Source organism: Penicillium psychrofluorescens, assembly GCF_964197705.1.
Source record: "Penicillium psychrofluorescens genome assembly, chromosome: 6".
Taxonomy (NCBI): Eukaryota; Fungi; Ascomycota; class Eurotiomycetes; order Eurotiales; family Aspergillaceae; genus Penicillium; species Penicillium psychrofluorescens.
Window position 1 is genome coordinate 2,641,013 of NC_133444.1, and position 21,503 is coordinate 2,662,515.

The 21,503-nt window shown below is 51.8% G+C and overlaps 6 protein-coding genes across 6 annotated transcripts; 3 read left to right on the plus strand and 3 right to left on the minus strand.

Annotated features, from left to right (window-relative positions):
- Nucleotides 1–358: 358 nt before the first annotated feature.
- Nucleotides 359–1,704, plus strand: PFLUO_LOCUS9465 (uncharacterized protein; the record flags this gene model as incomplete). The annotated part of the gene is made up of 4 exons (XM_073787295.1): nucleotides 359–465; nucleotides 542–966; nucleotides 1,023–1,154; nucleotides 1,202–1,704. 4 exons carry the CDS (start codon nucleotides 359–361, stop codon nucleotides 1,702–1,704), a joined length of 1,167 nt encoding a protein of 388 aa, XP_073643465.1.
- A 453-nt stretch (nucleotides 1,705–2,157) lies between these two features.
- On the minus strand, nucleotides 2,158–2,825 carry PFLUO_LOCUS9466 (TRAPP subunit; the record flags this gene model as incomplete). Its single annotated transcript, XM_073787296.1, has 2 exons — nucleotides 2,158–2,512; nucleotides 2,635–2,825. The coding sequence occupies 2 exons, from the start codon at nucleotides 2,823–2,825 to the stop codon at nucleotides 2,158–2,160; spliced, it is 546 nt and encodes a 181-aa protein (XP_073643466.1).
- A 597-nt stretch (nucleotides 2,826–3,422) lies between these two features.
- PFLUO_LOCUS9467 (uncharacterized protein) lies at nucleotides 3,423–5,400 on the plus strand (the record flags this gene model as incomplete). The annotated part of the gene is made up of 7 exons (XM_073787297.1): nucleotides 3,423–3,546; nucleotides 3,730–3,849; nucleotides 3,903–4,094; nucleotides 4,161–4,486; nucleotides 4,536–4,658; nucleotides 4,717–5,137; nucleotides 5,207–5,400. The coding sequence occupies 7 exons, from the start codon at nucleotides 3,423–3,425 to the stop codon at nucleotides 5,398–5,400; spliced, it is 1,500 nt and encodes a 499-aa protein (XP_073643467.1).
- Nucleotides 5,401–5,579: 179 nt separating this feature from the next.
- On the minus strand, nucleotides 5,580–12,443 carry PFLUO_LOCUS9468 (Chk1 protein kinase; the record flags this gene model as incomplete). The annotated part of the gene is made up of 3 exons (XM_073787298.1): nucleotides 5,580–10,009; nucleotides 10,108–12,308; nucleotides 12,370–12,443. The coding sequence occupies 3 exons, from the start codon at nucleotides 12,441–12,443 to the stop codon at nucleotides 5,580–5,582; spliced, it is 6,705 nt and encodes a 2,234-aa protein (XP_073643468.1).
- A 783-nt stretch (nucleotides 12,444–13,226) lies between these two features.
- PFLUO_LOCUS9469 (peroxiredoxin 1) lies at nucleotides 13,227–14,224 on the plus strand (the record flags this gene model as incomplete). The annotated part of the gene is made up of 3 exons (XM_073787300.1): nucleotides 13,227–13,252; nucleotides 13,487–13,810; nucleotides 13,885–14,224. 3 exons carry the CDS (start codon nucleotides 13,227–13,229, stop codon nucleotides 14,222–14,224), a joined length of 690 nt encoding a protein of 229 aa, XP_073643469.1.
- A 5,822-nt stretch (nucleotides 14,225–20,046) lies between these two features.
- Nucleotides 20,047–20,599, minus strand: PFLUO_LOCUS9470 (uncharacterized protein; the record flags this gene model as incomplete). Its single annotated transcript, XM_073787301.1, has 3 exons — nucleotides 20,047–20,324; nucleotides 20,379–20,569; nucleotides 20,595–20,599. The coding sequence occupies 3 exons, from the start codon at nucleotides 20,597–20,599 to the stop codon at nucleotides 20,047–20,049; spliced, it is 474 nt and encodes a 157-aa protein (XP_073643470.1).
- Nucleotides 20,600–21,503: the final 904 nt, after the last annotated feature.

Sequence of the window (21,503 nt, forward strand, 5' to 3'; positions counted from 1 at the left end):
ACCCAGCCGCCCCGATCGCCCTCAGCCGCGCCTGATCGTGATCCATCCATCGGATCTCATCCGTTGCCCTGTCCTAAAGAGGTGAGTTGTCTATTTCTGCCTGGTCGTGGCCCGATCGATCCACCCTACGAATCATACCCATCATCCCGACTTTACCCATGCTATCCCCACGCACTGCTTCCCTGGGTGATCGTTCCCCAGCCCCATTGCTTCCACGCACTTGTTTACCCTCTCTTTCCCGCAACTACACGACTCTCGAGCTTCCCACTCTCCCCACATCGCCTCGGCCAGAGATCGGGCCCCCCGAGCATGCTGTAACGGTCGTGCTCACAACCAGAACAGACACAACGGTCTCGCCATGGCCGACCCCGCCGATCTAAACCTGGACGCGCCGAGCGACCTTCAGGATATTCCTGAACTAGCTATGCAACTGCTGCCCCCTCCTGAAGGAACATACCCCGATAAGTCAGTCCTTGGTTTCTGTCGCTAGATGCTAGATAAAATAATATTCTCCCCCGGCTAACCATCTCCTTTCTTCCAGATCCTCGCTGCTGGCAGCAGTCCAAGACCACGGCAAGACCCACGGATACAATGTCGTCGTCAAGTCATCGAGCACCCCAACGGAGAAGAAGCCCGGTCGGACGGCCAAGGTGTGGCTGCGCTGCGATCGCGGTGGCCACTATCGCCCTCGAAATGGCCTGACGGAGGAGACACGGAAACGTAGACGGACGTCCCGGCTCATGGACTGCCCGTTCATGCTGGTCGCAGCTGGGTCTCCCGGCATCTGGTCGCTGACCGTTCTCAACCCAACGCATAACCACGGCCCCGTCATCGAGAAGTCCCGGCAGGTACCGCATCACAAGGTCCGGAAGGGTCAGCTGCCGGCTATCCCATATGACTGGCCACATGACGCAACCTTCACTCCGTATACCACGGCGCTCGTTATCATTGACATGCAGAAAGATTGTACGTATGATGAGACCTTGTGCACGTACGACGCTAATACAATACCTTTCAAACAGTCTGCTCACCGGGCGGGTATATGGAGTATCAGGGCTATGATATCTCGGCCGCTCAATCTCTGATCCCTAAATTACAACAGCTGTTGATCTCATTCCGGTCTGGAGGCTTCCCAATCTATCATACCCGCGAAGGTCAGTCACATAATATCATCTATCGTTCATCACTCACACTCTTCCAGGCCATCGACCCGATCTGTCCACTCTCTCGAGCAGGGAATCGTATCGCTCTCGCAACAATGCCTCGGGACTTGGTATTGGCTCTCCCGGTCCTCTGGGCCGTCTACTCATTCGCGGTGAAATGGGCCACGATACTGTGGATGAACTGTATCCTCTGCCCGGGGAACCGGTGATTGATAAACCAGGCCGCGGTGCCTTCGCCCACACGGACTTTGAGCTCCTCCTTCGGAACAAAGGTGTCAAGAACCTGGTTGTCGCGGGCGTGACAACCGATGTCTGCATCTCCACAACCATGCGCGAAGCCAACGACCGTGGCTTTGACTGTGTCGTCGTTGAAGACGGCACTGCTGCCAGCGAGCCCTCGCTGCACGTCGGCACGATCGAGTCGGTGAAGATGGAAGGCGGCATCTTCGGTGCAGTCGCCAAACTGGACGATATCGTGCACGCCGTCGACATTTTCAAGGCTACCTCGATGAAGAAACTTGCTCCTCAGTTAGGGGTATGAGCTGCTTTTTTTTGTTTTTTACTTGCATATTTTTTTTGGTTCAGCGGATTTCAGCGGGTTGATTCAGGTCGCAGGGAAATAGGGAATTCGGGATGGACAGGCCAGGACTACGGCGTTTTATTTTTCTTTCTGGGCAGGGACTCGAAGAGCGTTTTCTTCTTGGTGGACTTAGCGCGCACAGGGATTTCGGTTGCACTTGATATTCTTATCAGGATATGATTCACTTCGGTGTTCAAAAATAGCTTTTCTTACATTTGGATCCACAAGCTTCTTTCTTTTCTTAGTTGGGTATTTACATATGCAGAGTGTATGTGCCAGTGTCTTGTCTCAAAGGGTAGACAGCCACGAGCAATGCCAACAGATAAACAAACCGCCTCTAAACGCCATGCTAGAACAGCAGAAACGACAAACCAAAGAAATGCTCATAACCCACCACCCACAGAAGAGAGTTAACTATAACCACTTCTTCCCCGCAGCAGTAACCCGCCCTCTAAAAACGGGACTCCGAATCTCCATTCCCTGCTTATAGAACGGACTCATAGAAGTCTTAACATAAGTATCATAGACCTCGTTCATAAACTGGCGCACGGCCTCCTCCGTCTGCGGGGAGGTCGGATTGGCCGCGATGGAATTGGACGAGGCGCGCGTGGCGGAGCCGGACGCGTTGAGGAGTGATGATGAGCCGGTTGGAGTGGCCGAGGGGAGTTGGGGCGGTTGATGCAGGAGGAGAAAGCGCGCGCCGCTGGGTGTTAGGAAGGCCGATATGTATGCTGCGGCCGGGGGGTAGGTGTCGATGTGTTTCAGGTACCTGTTCGTGGGGGTTAGTTTTAGGTTGATGGAGGGTGGGTGGTCACGATGGTGTGGTTCACAAAGAGGATGGGATGAGAAGTGGGTGCCAATATAGCGGAAAGGGAAAAGGGTCGAACTCACATCCCCCCATTCGTCCATTGAGCTTCCTCCACAATGTCCAGGCTTGAGTGGATGATGAATTGGTTCATGTACTGCGCCGTGTCCGGGAAGCGGAATCGCGCAATGCCATCCCCGCCGCCTTTGGAGGTGCCAAAGGCGATGTTGAAGAGGGGTGTGTCGGTGGGGGAGAGGATGGTGAAGTAGTATGACATGTTGGTGGCTTAGAGGAGAAAGTCGTGGGTGGGGAGGAGGATGGCGGCCGTGGTTGTTTAGTTCCGGTCACGTGGTGGGTGACCCGATAAGCATCCATTGACTGTTTACTGTACTGCGCGGAGTACACTTCTGGCACCACGTGGGTTTCTATCGAGTTATATGAAAGGGACCGTGTCAAGGGTAATGCTGACATGGCGTTCTAGCCCTCATAGTAGCCTCATTTTATTGGTTTAAAGTCGAGTCCAGCTGAAGGTAAGCCAAATCATTGTCCACTTTTGGTTAGTGTGGACATTGGCCGCCCGTATCGCGTCGTATGCTTCGCATCGACAGCTTATTCTGTTGCCGCCGTCAGCTCTCCCTTGCGCTTAGACCGCGCTCAGCTGGAGCCCATAGTCTCCCATGTTATGAGCGGTCCATAAATCCCTTACTGAAGTCATTAGGCGTCCAGCCCTCAGGCGGCAATCGCATAGAGTACTAATAGTGACGAACCCCCCACCCAGTTGAGTTTATCAACACTTGCCTCCCGCTTTGCTTGATCTGAAAAGCTATACTGCATGACCCCTCTGCAGAGAGGTTTGCAATAACCATTTGTGAACATGACATCCACTCTGATTCAGCAATGGGCGCCAGACCCCGCGTACGTGGTCGCCACGTTTGCTCCGTTGGGAGTCGCATTCCACCTCAGTATCCTGCGGATCGAAATCGACACTCGAATAGGAAGTGTGTTGATAGCCTTTCTTTTTGCCTGGATTGGTTTCGTAGTAACACTTTCCCATGTGTATGGCCTCGGCTTGATCTCAGCCGTCTGCAAGGCGTCGCTAGGTGGGTTCTGGTTCTGTGCAGGCCTGGGTGCCAGTATGACCGTGTATCGATTGTTTTTTCATCGGCTGCGACCCTTCCCAGGTCCCTGGGGCGCAAAGCTCAGCCGCTTCTATACCGTGGGAGTGGTAAAGAACTCGGGTATTAGATACCATCTGAAGTTGGAGGAGCTGCATCGCAAGTATGGGGACTTTGTGCGCACGGGTACGTGAAACATCTTCTTTCACATCTCATCGACTGAAATAACATCTGACTAGGGCCGCGCGAGCTCTCTGTGATCCGGCCATCTGCCGTGCAGGCAATTCATGGCCCGCAATCGCAGTGCACGAAGTCACCCTGGTACAGCCAGTTTTCCGATGATGAAACAAAGACCAATTTACTCGGCCTACGCAGCCCCGAATCGCACCGTCTGCGTCGCAGAGCATGGGATCGTGGGCTGGGCACCAGAGGTGAGAACCTAGTGCTGCTGTTAAACTCGGTACAAGGCTGATGACAGCTTCTCAAAGCCCTTTCAGGTTATCAGGCCGATATCCACGCCAAAGCAAAGGTGCTGATTGGGCAACTTCATGCGCTTGCAAATCAAAGCATCGATATCACTCAGTGGACAATGTACTACACCTTCGATGTGATGGGAATCGTCGCTTTCAGTAAGGACTTCAAGCAGCTAGAGCAGGCGGCCGAACACTCAGCGATCGCCGCCATGCATGCGAATATGGAGATCATTGGACTTCTCGGTGCAGTGCCGTGGTTTATGCATCTACTCGCTTGCATTCCTGGCCTTTCGGGGCCTCTCGAGTATTTTAAAGCCTACTGTGAGGACCAAATCCTACAGAGAAAAGCTGTAAGGCCTGAACCTGAGCTGATTCGAGTCGCCGCTGACAATGTAATAGAAATGGCAGTCTGACAATGAGGAAACGCCGACGGATCTTGTCTCCTGGCTGCTGAAGGCAAAGGAAGCAAACGATCGTTCTGCTCCTCCGGGAGACGTGGCCCTTAGCGATGAAGGAAGATTGGTAATCATAGCTGGAAGGTTAGTCGCCTCTACCTTGTATTTGATCCATAGACGGACAGCTCAATGGGATCCACAGTGACACTACCGGAACAACACTGGCCAATGCCTTGTACCTCCTTGCCTGCAATCCCACCGCTTACCAGCGGTTACAAAAAGAAGTAGACGAGGCTGCGATGAAAGGAGATGAGATATTCAATAACGATATCTCTCCCAGCTTGCCTTATCTTGAGGCAGTCATTACTGAGACGCTTCGCTTGAAAGCTGTCGTGCCTAGTGGCCTACCCCGACTGACTCCCCCTGAAGGTCTTGTTATAGACGGAACGTGGATTCCGGGCGATGTGATTGTGATCATTCCCCAGCATGTCATTCACCGGGATGAGCGATACTTTTCCAGGGCGACTGAATTCCTACCAGAGCGATGGCTGGATGAAGGAAAAGACCTGGTAGTGGATAAGCAAGCCTATCTTCCATTTCTGATCGGTGAGTCAATTCAATTTTACGTCGATATTGTGTCCTTTCATGGCTCTGATCTGACGATTCGGGTTCTAGGCCACTACAGTTGTCCAGGAAAGCAACTGGCTCTGCTGCAAATGCGAGGAGTACTACGTCGCATTGCGAGAGACTTCCATATCGCTCTAGCACCCGGTGAGGACGGTGTGGTATTTGACACAGAAGCGAAGGATACCTTTACCCTGGCTGTCAAACCACTCCAAATGGTCTTCACAGAGAGGGCAGAGGCCTAGTATGCTAGTATGCTAGATATTGACTGGCGGGGTGAACACCGAATCAATGGATGAATAAGTTGGAACGGAAAATGAACTCTTGTGGACTTCGGCTCTAGAGAAGTTGCGAACAAATAGGAGAATGAGAAAATCGTTGGGCTCTGTTTAAGCCTGTAAAGTCATATATCGGGCGGAACCAGCTAGATCTGTAGGTATTTCCCAAACTTCTTCTTCAACGCTTCCAGAAGAAAGGGTTTCGCTAGGTAATCATTCATCCCCGAATCCAGGCACTTCTCCCGATCGCCCTGGATCGCCGAGGCTGTGAGGGCGATAATCAAGATGCGCCTCACAGCATCCATAGGATTTTGGCGAAGACGGCGGGTGGCAACATAACCATCCATGACGGGCATCTGAACATCCATCAGGATGATGTGGTACGGCTGCTCTGCACTAGCCTTCTTCTGGATGCCCTCCACGGCCTCTAGGCCGTTGTTATAGGCATCTACTTGGGCGAACCCTAGCTTCTTGAGGTACTGCACCGTGATTTTCTGGTTGATGAGGTTATCCTCCGCAATACAGATGCGAAGGTCAGAGAGAGAGATTTGAGACAGATCCATGCGATTCGGAACTGCTTTATCGAGCGAGCCCAGTGAATCGTCGGTGGGTTCTGTTGGGGTGGCAGTCCCCGAACCACCGGGATTGACCTTCGAGAAGGTTATTGAGAAAGAAACTGTTGTGCCGACGTCTTCGACACTCTTGAGTTCGATGGTGCCCCCCATCAGATCTATGAGAGATTTGCAAATACTGAGGCCCAAACCACTGCCTCCAAATCGTCGCGCGGTGCTTGCATCAGCTTGGGTGAACGGCTTGAACAGCTGCTGTATGAGTGGCGCGGGAATTCCAATACCCGTGTCCGTCACCCAGAAGGAGAGACGAGCTGAGTCCTCGGTTTCATCGTCCGCCCTGGATCCTATCGTGATGGACCCTGTTTCGGTGAACTTCAGGCTGTTACCGATTAGGTTGCCTAAGATCTGCTGCAGACGCACAGGGTCGCCATATACGCGGGATTGGGGCAGTTGGATATCCTGAATAATGCGGACATTTTTGAACTGCCGCTTATTCCCGAAGTCGGTCGTCGAGCGAACGACTTCCCGAATCATGTTATCAACATCGAAGGACACAATATGCAACTGCACCTTGTTCGCTTCGATCTTGGAGAAGTCGAGGATGTCATTGATCACAGTGAGAAGGAGTTTCGCCGACATGTGGATCGAGTCCGCCATTTGCAATTGCTGACCCGGCAACGGACTGCTAAGGAGAAGCTCTGAGTTGCCAATGACCCCATTGAGTGGCGTTCGTAACTCATGAGATATATTGGCGAGAAAACTGCTTTTAGCTTTGGCGGCCTCTTCGGCCAGCTGGGCATGATGCAGGGCCTCCGCCTTAGCAATGTTCGCCTTTTGCTCAGCTGCCATCGCTTCTGCCAGGGCTTTTTTCTGTACGTCTACCATCGATTGGTTGATGGTGGATACCCGTTCGACTTCCTTGAGGGTCAGCGCATTAGAATAGCTAATCCCGAGTTGGACGACGAGCAGCTGTAACACGACGCGATTGAGATACGAGAAACCGTTGGGAGGCCCCTCCAGATACAGCACCGCAAGTGGGTCGCCCTCATCGCCACCGCGAGAAATGGGAAACGCCACAACCGATTTACTAGACGGGTTCTGGGCCAGCCACGCTTCGCTAACGTAGCTAAATCGCGGATCCTGCAAGACGTCTGGCAAATACGCTGGTTCGCGAAAGCGCACGCAGTAATTCACAATGCTTTCTGCGGCAAGGAACGAATGTCCAACCGGTGTCGGAGGGTGGTGTACTTTGATGTGTCCAGCTGCATCACCACTTGCTGCCACTGCCCACTCAATGGCCGGGTTCTCTTTGGTGATGATGGCCGCCACAGTCGCAGTGCCATGGCAGCTCTCCATAACAATTGTGCACATTGTCCGGAGCAGCTCGTCAACCCTTAGAACGCTTGATATCACCTGTGACCGTTCAAGGATGGAGGTGAGATCCAAAATATGCAGGGTACGCTCCCCCACAGAATCTCCTGCGCTTGACTTTTCCTCGTTGCCAGGCTCGGATGCTTGAGGGCGAATCCGCACACTGGTTTCGTCTGGTTCAGTTTGAGTAGCGGCTTCTCGTGACACGCCCATTGCCTTCTGCTCCAAACCATAGAGATACAGAATGTGGTCAGCCACCCCGGTGGCCCCTATTCGCTGATAGAGACTAGCTGCTTCCTTCAGAGCGAATGTCCCCAGTCGCGAAGAGCCCTGACGCATGAGATGTTCAGCTAAGAGGTGGTTGGCTAGAGCTTCCTCGAAAACAAATCCATGCATGGAAGCGTGGTCTAATGCCTCTTGATAGAGACACAGAGCAGCCCTTTGGTCATGCTCCATCTCGGCGATCTGGGCGCTCAAGATCTTAGTCCATGCCAGATAGTTCACATCTGTGATGGCCTGCCACTGCTCAATCTTACGCTTGAAGTACTTCAACATCCTTGCTAGATTGGCCATCTCCTCGAGTGCTGCCTCTGCATTGAATGGCTGCTGCTTCCGCATCCACACGCATCCGGCTAAGGAAAGGGAGTGAAAGAACATCAGGAATCGTGTGTTCCGTGTGGACCAAATGGCATTCACTTTCTTGAGACAAGAATTCCCCAGCGCGACCGCTCGCTCGTAGTGGCCGTACAGGAATAAGGGCGCAATTTCCATGCTCTCATAGAGCATCAGCGGCCGGTCGCTATTCTTGATCGTTCTCAATAGCCAATACTTGTATGCGGCCGAATTGTGTTCATCGTCGCTCATCACCCCTGTTGAGTCACGGGTATTTGTTTTCCCTTGCAAAGTACGGCAGAGCTGGCCGATTGTGATGAGGATCGTACCACCGGGAGTATCCGACTGCCAGCTGCTGATATCCTGACAACTGTAGACACAGAAGCTCTCCAGCTCGGCCAGGTTTTCGGAGGCAAAAAACTTCATCGTGGCCAGGAGCCCGTAGTTCAAGATGGTCGCGGTTCGGTCGCCAGCATGGATAGAGAAATCTAAAGCTCCTTCCAACGGAGCGAGTGAGGACTGGACATGATGCTGAATATGATCGATAAAAGTCGAGTATAACACGATACCACGTCCCCTGGTACGCGGGTCGTTGGACTGTTTGATTAGAGCCAGGGCAAGCTCCGAACAATGACTTGCGAAGGCAATTGCATTGTCCCGAGTGATCGCAATTACAGCCAATTGCAATAGTCCCATGCCCGCCTGGGGGAAGAGACCATGAGAGAGATAGGTGTCCACCATGACCAGCGTCATTTGGTAGAAAGTCAGCGTGTCGGACCAGAAAGCCGCGCTAGTGGCTTCAACGAGAACCGCGCCGACAGCAGCCATAATGGGATGTCCAACAGATGTCTTCTCGGCGATGTCCTTGGTCGTAATAGCGGAAATGGCCTCGCATAGCCGACGGAACTCTTTGTCACATTTGGAAAAACTCGGATCGTCATCAATGGTTATGTCCAGAGTCATGAGACAATCTTTCAGCGCCTGGAAAGCACCGGTCGAGTTACCCAATTGTGCAAGCATGCGAGACTGCAAGATCCAGGAGGGAGCCTTGTCCACTGGACTTCGAGCATTGGAGAGCATGGATTCCAGCAAGCGACTGGCTTCGGCGTGTTGGCCCTGGAACAAATAGCCTTCAGCGGCGGAGGTAAATATCTGCAGTGTCTCGTCGTAGATCACATCTTCAGCGTCCTCGTTCCACATGTCCTCCTGTAGCAATTGGATGCAACTTGTGTAAGAGTTGATAGCGGTCGAGCGGAAACCGGTCTGACTTGCAGCTTTCGCATAGTCGAACAAAAACTTCCTGAAAGGTCTTCTTCTTGCCACGGAGGCTTGGAATATCGGCGCTGATTCGATAATGGCGGATGCCAGCATGTTGCGATATTTGTCGTCATGGGAGTAATACCGAAACAGCACCTGTGCTTTGACAAAGTTCACATGATCCTGGTCTATTGTGTGGAATGACGCTGCCAGATTCATGTAGTGGTTGTATGTGAATGAAAAGACGTCATGATCCTGCGTGGGCACAACAACGTAGGCTTGGATGGTCGCCTGCAGACCTTGAATCATCTCCCGCTCAGACAAGCCAGACTCGGAACCCGTCTCATCGCTGCTGAGAAGCCTCTTGACCAGCTGAAACGAGAAAGTCATGCCCAAATGGGATGCCCAGGCCAGAATTGATTTGGCGACAGGCGATAAGCTACTCAAGCGCCTGATTAAGAAATCATCGAATATGGCGTCGTTATAGTCGTCCGCCTTGAAATGCTCAGAGATACGACCCAGATCAAACGACCACAGCCCTTCCTGATAGTCATAGCAGATGAATCCATGTTCATAGCAATCGTTCAATATTTCACGGACGTAAAAGGGGTTTCCACTAGTCCTAGCTTGAATGAGCGCCCCCAGCGGCAGGATAGCAGGGATAGGCAAACACAAGGTGCTCGCCACGTATTGCATCACGCTGTCCTCACTCAGTGGAGAGAGTGTGACGGCAGTAATACCAACATCTCTTCCGTTCCAAAGTTCTAGTTTGGTAAGCATGATGCAACATAGTAAGACAGCTCAGAATGATAAATGAAAAAAAAAAAGAAAGACTTGGGAAGTGGGGGCGAGGGGAGGATACCTTTATTGGTAGAGAGGTGATGGATATGTTTCAACATTTCAGATGAAGCGTTTTCGGGTCGGTAGGCCAAGATCAACACTACTCTGATTCTAGCCGAGACAATCTGGGTAATGAGTTCCAGCGATTCTTCGTCGGCCAAGTGAACATCGTCCAGGCAAAGACACACAAACTTGTATTGCGTAAAGGCTCGCAGGATATCCAGCAACGTTCGCACCAGAGGCAAAGACTTGGCCGAGGATCCTGTTCGAAGAAATTCCTGGGAACTCTCTGTACCAGTACTCTCGGGAGGAGGATGCCGGTAGGGCAATGAATTGGTCGAACGAGCAGCACTGTTCGGCACCTGCTCAGGGCCCGATCCGAGAAGAAACTTGGGAAGGCCTAAAACCTTGTGCAGAGTATCCCACGCAGACCCGATATGATTCCGCAGCATTGGCAGGAAACTAGGCTCAATCGTATTTTCTGAAAAGGCCTGCTCGAACAGACTCGAAAACAGCTGCAGAACGGGACGCTGACGCTCTTTGGTTGCGAGATCAAACCGGGAGCTGGCAAAGAAACCTTTTCGTCGGGCTTCAATCTGCACCGACGTGATCAGTCGAGTCTTGCCCAAACCAGCCCCTCCCTCTATAGTGATAACCTCGCACCGTCCCTTCAGCGCCATCATGCGAAGCGCAGCTGTCTTTCCAGTATCTTCACTGGATCGGGAGCTTCCCTCGCCACTGCTGCTACCGATCGATGGGGTCGACAACGCCGACAATCGCTTCTCTGCCCCTTTCCCGTCTAAGGACACGCCGAACTCGCTGCCCTCGCTCGAGCCATGTTGCGAGTCTCCGGGGAAACGCATGCGGCTTTTATTGGCCATATGCGATTGGGCAATTCTAGCGGAGGTCACGGTTGTGGAACCCGGCAAGTTGGCAAATCCATCGGCCACGGTACGGGATTCTTTATCCCCCGGATTATCGCCTGATGGGGGAGGGACGGCGAACATCCCAAATTGGCCCTCCGGCACCGACAACAAGCGCGGTCCTTTGCCTCCCTGATACATTCTAAATATGCGGTTCAGGACTTCGACGATGGCATCCCGCTCGGTCGTCCGGCCCACCATCGTGCGCGGGAGCGTGAAGAATGGAGATACATCCTTGCTGGCAATCTCCCAGGTTTCCGCTTCTTCCATATCTCCCGCCGCCAGCAACTTCCGCACCTTCACGAGGTCATGTCGCAGACCACTAACAGAGTTGTACCGCCCCAAAAGATTCTTTGCTGTCGCCTTGGCGATAACCCGAGCAATGATTTCCGGCACGTCGGGTCGCAAGGTCGATACTGACGGCAGCTCCTTTCCAAGAACCTCCCGAATGATGTCTGTGGGAGTCTTGTTCCCAAGTGAGACTTCGTGGACTAAAGCGCTCCACAGCAGGACGCCAAGGGAGTAGATATCGGCCCGATTGTCAGGCTGGATCGGCGCCTGCCCGGTCTGTTCGGGGCTCATGAGGGAGATGCTGGTCGCGGCATCGTTCTGGTTCGCCAGGACGGGAGAGCCGCCGCTTAGCCGGCCAGTGTCGTAGGCCCGAAAGCCCGCCCCGAGATGGATCAGTCTCACGCGGCCAGTCTCTTGACTGAAGTGAAATGCGTCCGCCCGGATCTGTCCATGGACAAGCTGCTGGCTGTGCAACATTTCGATGCACTCTGCCGCTCCGACGGCAAAATCTAGAAATGCGTGCAACGGCATGACCTCGCGCCGATCGGATGGATGTGAGCCCACATCCTCGGTCTCGTTATCACCCTCATCTCCTTCGGGACGCGAATGATACCAGATATCGCCGCAATCGACGAAGCGCAGGAGATCGTTGGGACCGGGGCTGTCGTATATGCAGATCAGGAGCGATGTGTCGTGGTCCTCGTTGAGGCTAGGTAATCGCTGCATCTCCACGGGCCGCAGGAGATATTTATGGTGGGAAGCGGCGATGGACGCCAGCGTCTGATATTCCTCTTGCATCCTTTCTTCCTGGACTAGATTATCACCAATTCGCGCCACCACTTCCATCGTTCTCTCCGACTCCTTACCCCCGACATTGCTGTCTCCGTCTGGGCCTTGTGAGACCGATGAATCGCTTAAGTCGTCGGGAGAGGAGGCATTTCGGAGGGGGGCGGTCTGCGCATAATCCGGACGGCTGGTACGGTCCAGGTGCTTGTTCCCGAAAACGTGCCTAAAGAGGCTTCAGCATGGGACTTTCTTTCCACCTCAGAACTGGGGTTCGGCCAACGCACCATACGCCATAGCTTGAGCGAAATTGCCTCGACTCGTCCCAGGTATAAGCGACCAAGCGATTCAGCTTATCCATCAGACCGATGGCAGGCCCTTGCGCCTCTTCGTGCGATACTAGGATTCCCCCAGAAAAAGATAAGGGGGGGTGAGGTTGAGGATCGGGATGGAGGATCAAGTGCCCGTCGGCGACATGGTCGTGGTGGTATTCCTTTGGTCGCGTCGAGATTCCCGGGAGGCTCTCCTGTCGTCAAACAAAGGAAAAGGAAGCGCAAGGTCAAGCTGGTCCGGCCAATTACCGTGCACGTCCGCGCGGTAGGAAATGGGAATTGGAAAGCGGCAGAATGGCCACCATTGGAACCCGGCAAAACCGGTTTTGGTATTCGCTAAAATTATCTCCCGTCTTCTTCTGGCGTTCTTCGATAGCGTGAGCCCCGAAACCTATTGGATGTCGGATATGATGGATGAAATTACCTCCTAAGTGGATCCCACCGTGATCAATTTGGTCAACGGTCTAGCCTTCACCTTGTTTCACATATGCTTTCGATGGCAAGGTCACCCGGATACAAGGCTCTCGAAAAAGAGAAAAAGAAAAGAAAAGAAAAGAAAAGAAAAAGAGAGAAACGGAGGAGAACGGCGAAGGTTGGTCCTTTCGGGCTGCTCAGGCGGGGGGGAAAGAATGACCAGAATTTGGAGTGGGCCGCGGGACATGACAGCTTCCAGTTCCCATCGGGACTGATCTTCTCCCTCCACATATATCTATCTTGACCATCCATCCCCTGGCTCATCGATTCATCTTGCGCCTGGTTATCCTCTCAACTGGCCCCTTGTGCTGGTTCGAGCACAAGTCCCCACCCCCACAATGCCGGAAGACAAGAAGATGGCCCCGTACGTCGTCTTTTGATTTCTCTTTTCGTATTCCCTCTGTCTCTGCGATGGTATTTCCCTGCCGTTTTCTTGTTCGCTCCGTCTTTTCAAACACAGACCCAAACACACCCGTCCTCCTTTCTTTCCTAGTCTTCACTTTTTTGAGGAAGATTTTTGATTTTGATTTCGTGTGCTCGGATCGGTCACCGAGCTTGCCAACCCCATCCTTGAACCCCAACTGACCCCCTCGTCTAGTCTCCGGCTGGGCTCGATTGCCCCCAACTTCCAAGCCGAAACCACCATCGGCCCCATCGACTTTCACGAGTGGGCGGGCAACGACTGGGTGATTCTCTTCTCCCACCCGGAGGATTACACCCCAGTCTGCACCACCGAGCTGGCCGCGCTGGCCAAATACGAGCCCGAGTTCACCAAGCGCCACGTCAAGCTCATCGGTCTCTCGGCCAACTCCATCGAGTCCCACGATGGCTGGATCAACGACATCGCCGAGATCGCGGGATGTGCCTTGAGCTTCCCTGTTATCGGCGATAAGGATCGCCAGATCGCCTACACCTACGACATGTGAGTGACTTCCTGCCTTCCCTTTCGCGCCTCTACCGAGGCCCCGCCAGTCACCGCCTGACGCGTGAGAACAGGCTGGACCACCAAGATACCACCAATGTGGATGCCAGAGGAATCGCCTACACCATCCGATCCGTTTTCATCATCGACCCCAAGAAGGTCATCCGGCTGATCCAGGCCTATCCCGCCTCCACGGGCCGGAGCACGGCCGAACTGCTCCGCGTCGTGGATTCTTTACTTGCGACCGACAAGCATTCCATCAATACCCCTGTCAACTGGGAGCCCGGTGAGAATGTGGTCATCCCTTCCAGTGTGTCTGACGAGGATGCCAAGGCCCGGTTCCCAAACATACAGGTGGTCAAGCCGTACCTGCGGTTCGTCCCGTTGGCCAAGGATAAATTTGGGTCTGAGTGAAGATTGATGCCAGTATCGGCGTGAAGTGGGAGGGTTCGCCCCGCTGAGAGGGGATCAGACTTACGTATTTAATCATAACGTGGGCGCTCGAAATTGAGCTCGAACTCATGAACAATGGCCTAGCCTCTACTACAGTATGTGTGTGTATGTGTGTATTCATTTAATTTCAACCCCTCGCCGAAGCGATATGCAGGCTACCACAGCTATAATGACTCGTGTACGTACATGTAGAGTGCCACTTTTTGAAACAGACTTAGAGCCTCGCGGAGGACAGTCGACGGTAACGTGACCTGGAAATATATATTTCGACAACCTTGCTCGCAACGCCTAGCTTGCACTTGAACTGTCTTTTCACAACAGCTGATTGCCATACACCAACCTTTACAATATGAAAATAGACAAATGTGAAAGAAATTCCCAGCCGGAAATTAGGGCGTCGAAGCTACGGTTCCATCGTGGGTAATCCAGGATACGATGCAAATAGTGACAACGCAACTAAATCCGAGCATAACTGGCTACCTTTTCTGCAGAAGCGCCACGAATTCCTCTCTGGACTTTCCGCTCGACCGCATGCACCCTACCATATAACTGGTGGTTGTAGTACTTCCGACTTTTTGAACCCCGCGCATGACCATGCATAGATGGGAGGATTCCATAATCACCCCGACACCCTGGGGTTTGAGAGCGTCAGAAATGGTAATGGCAACCTGCTTGGTCAGGCGTTCTTGGATCTGAAGCCTGCGAGAAAGCATCTCGGCCAAACGGGCCAACTTGGAGAGACCTAGGACACGGCCGTTTGGGATGTACCCTATGTGTATCTACCTTGCGGGGTTATTACGATGTTCCGAATCTGAATCTGGGGGTTTACCTTTCCGATAAATGGAACCATATGGTGTTCGCAAAGAGAGAAGACATCGATGTCTCTCACTATAACGAGTTCGTCATAGTTTTCGTGGAAAACAGCTCCATTGAGCAAGTCTTGGACATTCTCCGAATATCCTTTGGTAAAATATAGCATGGCTTTGGCGTATCTCTCTGGTGTCGCACGTAAACCTTCTCTGTCTGGATCTTCTCCCACACACTCAAGGATTGTGCGTACAGCTTTTGCAAGCTTCTTGACTCGGTCTTCATAACCCTTCGTTGGTGACCCTGACTGTTGTGAGGCTTCGCGGCATAGGTGGTAAGACTTAGTTGAAGATGCACCTTGCACAGCCGGACATTCATGAGACAAGGTACTGATGGGAGTATCGCGACTAGGCAAGAATTAGAAGCCCTCCGAGAGAATGTACATCACTCAACATACTGTAGACTACCTGTCCCTTGAACCTCCTCCGTCTTCTGGACAGAAGTATCAGCTATGGGGCTGGCGTTGGACATCTCAAGTGAGTCCAAATTAGTAGGAAAATGGGATAAAGCCGAAGTGTACACGGAAGAGTCCGGTTCTTGATGTACACAGGAGACATTATTTGGACAACCAGAGCCTGGGTTTGTCGACAAATATTGGGGGCAGTTGCGGTTCATCGTATACGACAGTTGATAACCCTAAGGGTGTAAACGGATGTTTGGGATCACAGTGAGAAGACGGGAGTAGAGAATGTTTGCCCTTGTTGATAGTGACGTATATCCCAGTTGTTCTGCACGAATCACTCCGTGACAAGTGATCAAAAAGTGACAAGTCATGCATAAACACCAGCTCATTTGGGAGGCCATGGCTTTTTGTACCACGTATGACCCCGCTTCAAGTGGCTTCGCTCAGTCGACAGCTGTTGACCTAACTTGCGAATAGTTAAGCCAGGAGTGCATCGTCACCAGGTGCTCGTCAACAAATTTCACTATCGATAATCACTCAAAATACACTAGAATGGCCAATATCGACACCCTCAAGCGTGCTCTGAGAGAGAAAGCCGCGGCTACGGCATCATCGAAGCACTCATTGTCAGACATACAGTATACCGCTGGGTACGATACTTTTCTGCAGGGTTCAGGATGGACCATCTATCAAGACTTCATTATTCCCCAAATGACGAAGCTCCTGACACCTCTATTCAATTCGCGTGCCCATATTTCGGTGCTAGAAATAGGCCCTGGACCGAAAAGTGTTCTTGCATATCTTCCTCGCCATCTGAGGTTGAAGATTAAGAGATTTACCGCATTTGAACCTAGCAGTCTCTTCGCCACCATGCTGGAGAAAGGGCTTTCTTCTAACTTGGCAACAGAGCCGCCGTTGCCTTGCCTAGCGAACTTGCCCGATATTCACCAAGTGCCATTCACCCTACATGGCGACATAGAGACGAATGCAGCAAATGGTACGTCTGAGAAGTACGACGTAATCTTGTTCTGCCACAGCATGTATGGCCTGAAGCCCAAAGCCAAGTTCATCGAAAGAGCTCTGGAAATGCTTGTTGAACAGCCTGAAGGTGGAATGGTAGCAGTTTTCCATCGTGATGAACAGCTGGACTTTGACCGATTAGTATGCCATCGGACGGCTTCTTTTCCTACCGGAGAGATTTGCGTACCAAATGACGACAATGCACTGGATAGTTTTGCTTCATTTATTGCAGGGTTTGCCTTGCGAGACGAAGCTACTCGGGTCGAGTGGCGTACGGTGTGTCGAACGCTGAGTCGATGTGCAGAAGCTCAGCCAAATCATCTCTTCTTTAGTTCACCGAACTTGATGGTGGCCTTCAGCAAACATTCGACTGCCCTACATGAGCTGACAGCTCAGGTCCCATTATCGGACAAGGGCATGCTAGTTAAGAACCGCGAAGCTCGCCTTCATCACCCCGCATCGATAGTTAGGCCAACAGAGATCTGGCAAGTTCAGCATTGCATTCAATGGGCTCTCCAGCATAAGACTAGCCTCACCGTCTTTGGTGGCGGTCACAGTGGTCACTGCCTATGGTCTCATATAGTTGCAGTTGATATGAGCGCCTTTGATAAAATATATATTTGTCAGGCGGAGAATGGGGAAGCAGGATCCGATCTTAATTGTCTCCCTCTGGTCGTTGTCGAAGCGGGGTGCAAGACCGGGGATATTGTTCGTCAAACCATGGCAGCTGGTGTGACAGTGCCCTTGGGTTCTCGTCCAAGTGTAGGCGCGGGGCTGTGGTTGCAAGGCGGTCTCGGGCATTTGACTAGGCTATACGGACTCGCCTGCGACAATATCGTCGGCGCCGTGCTTGTCAGTGTTGATTCTGGCCAGGTCCTGTGTGTTGGTCACGTACCAGAACAACACTTTCCGACTGGTGCAGTGCGCCCAAAAAATGAAACAGAGCTCTTATGGGCGCTTAGAGGCGCTGGAACAAACATTGGCATAATAATCAGCGTGACCTTCAGGGCTTTCGCTGCTCCGACCTATTTGGTTCGAACCTGGGTTGTTCCACTGGTAGACGAAAAGGACGCGCAAGCCAAGCTTAGCAACTTTGAGGAGGACATTGCAAGAAAACTGGCGCCAAATTGCTCTGCAGATGCATATTTATACTGGGAAACCGGTCAGATGCACCTTGGCGTGACTATGTTCGAATCTTTCACATCCGGAAGGAGCTTACAGCCATCTTCGCCTATGCCTATTCACATAGGTACAATTTTGGGGCCAGAAAATAGTTCAATATCTATGGACGGCGTAGAAGTGTTCGATGCCGAGATGTACATGTATAGAATGCATGGCGGACACGGCGGCAGCAAGACCTCTTCGTTTAAGCGATGTCTGTTTTTGAAAGGCATCGGGTCGCGGAATGTTACCACAGTCTTGGTGGAAGCTATTAGGAGTCGTCCTTCGCCACTCTGTTACCTCCATTTACTTCATGGTGGCGGAGCGATCAGTAACGTGGCAGTTGATGCCACTGCTTTCGGTTGTCGGGACTGGGAGTATGCTTGCATTGTGACAGGCGTGTGGTCTCGAGATCACGATGGAACTAGAGCTGCTCGAGATGCTGTGGATTGGGTCTACCGCGTCGCTTGGAACTTATTACCCTGGAGTCTTGGAGCTTATGGTGCAGACCTGGGGCCGGACCCTAGAGACGCGACACTATCAGTTAAGGCATTTGGGCCGAATCGGCAGCGTCTAGCCCGTCTTAAGCAAACCGTGGATCCCTTCAATGTGCTCAGTTATACCTGTCCATTGCCAAAAGAACAAGCAGCACAAAAGCTCATCATCTTGGTTACCGGGGAAATCGGCGCAGGGAAAGACTACTGCGCAAACGTCTGGGCTTCTGTATTTACTACAGACACTCAAAAACCACTCGTGGCAGAAGCAATCAGCATTAGCGATGTGACCAAGCGAGAATATGCAGAAGCTACTGGTGCTAACTTGGACCGTCTGCTACGGGACCGTGCTTACAAAGAGCATCATCGATCAGCATTGACAGATTTCTTCCAGAATCAGGTCCAGCAAAGACCGCAGCTTCCCAAAGAGCATTTCTTAGACGTGGTACGCAATGCTGTAGCTGCGGACGTGCTGCTGATCACGGGAATGAGAGATGAGGCTCCAGTGGCAACTTTTTCGCATTTGGTGCCTGCCAGCAGAGTGCTTGAAGTTCATGTTAGGACTATCGACAAAATCAGAGAAGTTCGCCGAGGGTGCAACGCCCTTGATAATGGCGGTTGCATCGAAACTGTCGAAGACAAAAGTAGGGGGTTCTCAAGTCGAACCTCAACCCACCACCCCACTTTCCTCTTCGACAATGACGAGCCCGGAAACCATGAAGTGAAAAGATTTGCCAAGAAATATCTATTTCCGTTCTTCAGCGACGATCTTCAGCGACTTGCTCAGATGGTGGGTGTAGTGGTCGACTTTCCACGGCCGAGCATTGAGTTCCGCCACGTCCTGAATATTTCCCAGCAACCCGGTGGACTGGACCTATGCACGTCTTTATTGCAATCTCACTTCACAAGTGACTGGAGCAGTGTCGATACTATCGTGTGTTGCGAGGCCGGTGGCTTTGTCTTTGCCTCGGCGCTCGCCTTGCGAGTTGGTGTACCTTTGGCCTTGATCCGGGAAACGGGAAAGCTACCGCCACCCACCGTTTCTGTCCCTAGGTCTGCATCGCATATATCTTCCGCTTCAGTGGCTAGATCCAAGAAGAGAAACATCGAGATAGGCTTGGATGTGATCCCAACGGGGGCATCAGTAGTGGTTGTAGACGACGTACTCGCCACGGGGAACACACTGTCCGCGGTCTTACAACTTCTTGGCAAAACTAACGCCTGTTCTGATGTCAAAATCATTGCAGTCGCCGAATTTCCTGTCCATCGTGGACGGGAATTACTGCGGGAGCGTGGCTATGGGGAAGTTAATATACAGAGCCTCCTAGTTTTTGATGGTGCTTAGGAAACGAGAGATGAGTGGATCCTGGGCAATCGGAACTTTGACTAGCGAAATTGATACTTTTTCAATCTGCCAAGCTTCCTAGAATCGCTAGTGCAGTACTAGATAACGACTAGACCTCGCCAAAAACCTACCCACGAGAGCCTATCACTATGGAACTTTCCGAAATAGGATGTTTCATTTACTGATTTACGTCATGAATTACCCGTTATTTATCCCAATTTACAGATCCCAGGACTCACCTATCAGTTACTGGGCGAATATAGGGCTCCCAGAATCCGCGACGGCGTTCATAGGGTGTCATTATAGGCTCCCGAGAGTCATGATAGGTACTTCGGGCAATATTCTGATGGCTTCTAGAGATAGTCCTGCGGCTTTTGGGATCCTTTATAGTAGCTGGGGCCACGAGTATGGCTCTATATTTCCTCGATTTACTCAAATGTAGAGTGCTATCGTGATCACTGAATCCTACGCACTTTTGATACCGGTTCACTCATTAGGCTGTCTTGGAAAGCAGCCATCCATCATTCTGTAGTGTCTGGAAAATACCCCGAGGGTCAACTTCCCGGGCAACGGATCTCAGCTTGCTCAAGTTCTCCGATCCATAGGTAGCTAGAGGATCCTGGTCTCGTGAACAATAGTTCGAATACTTGAAATCAACGTAAGTGCCGTTCTTCTTCGCGACGGCCTCGGCCTGATCGACGATTTTGTGACTGGCTTCCAGCATGGTGGCCTCATCCTCGGGATTCGACCAGTCCATCATAATCAGGAACCCTATTCAAAATTAACGAACCGCAAAAGCGGACATCATTGGATCCAGACACATACATTGATGGGCCTGCGCTTTTAGCCCTAGCGGGTTGCCTCCATTGGCATCGCAAACTGTGATAGCGTTTGATGACATAGGCTGGATATTCATAGTAATGCGAGCCCCCGGAATATTCTTGACGACCTCTAGTTGTTGGAGGCGGTATTCCTCCACGGCGTTGTAAACATCTAGGTCAGGATCGTGAAACTCCCTAAGGAATACTACTACTCGACTACCGCATTGCTGGCTCGGAGCTAGGTGGGCCCTTCGACGCCGACTCGTCCAGGGGAACCCGTGAACTCCACAAAATCTTACAGCTAAGGTGGCGGGCTGTCATCGGCTTTAATAGCATCTTAAAACAAGAGTCTGTAAGATAGTTTTTCTTGTACAGGTTTGTTTATTAACCTGTACTAAATCTATGTGGACCAACACCCGCTTCTCTAGACACAAATCTAAGTGGAAACTAGACCGCATCAAACCCAACTCTGAGAACGGGTTGGGCTTGGGCCTATTGAGGGTACCCATGGGATGGGTTTGGTGAGGGCTAGGTCTAATTGAGGCAAAAAGGGTTACGCTAAATACTCCTAGGACAGTGAGATCTTTGGCACCCTTTCGGGGTAACCCAGGTCCATCCTTTTGCGTTATCCTCGTTTGCATACAAATTATACGCATGAAGGCGCATAGAGCCGTGTCTTTAGAAGTGTTGGATATAAAAGAGATTTCACAAGGTCTAACCAGAGTGAGAGTTGTGCTATTTTCCATTTTTTAACCGCACTAGACATTCCCAGTCTGTGGATTTCTCTAGGGTCGACGCTAACCCTAATGTATCAATGGCAGGTTCGATACAGGAGTTCCAACAGATACATAATCTTAGAAGCAGCCCCCCTTCTCCAGTTTTCTTAATCTTTTCTTACTCTTTCCCCAGGGGAAGCGAGCATTCAGCGACATCATGAGCACGAGTACTTCTGCTCTGGATGAAGGGGGCACCCCCTCAATGGTAGTAACAGTGCGAGCGGTGTCTTTCACGCTTGCAGCTTTGTCCTTGTTGGTGTGCGGATCTAGGGTAATGATGCTCTACGCGCCAACAATCCCTAGAAATGGCTAACCGGAAGAACTGGGACAGCTATATGTGAGGAAATTTCTTC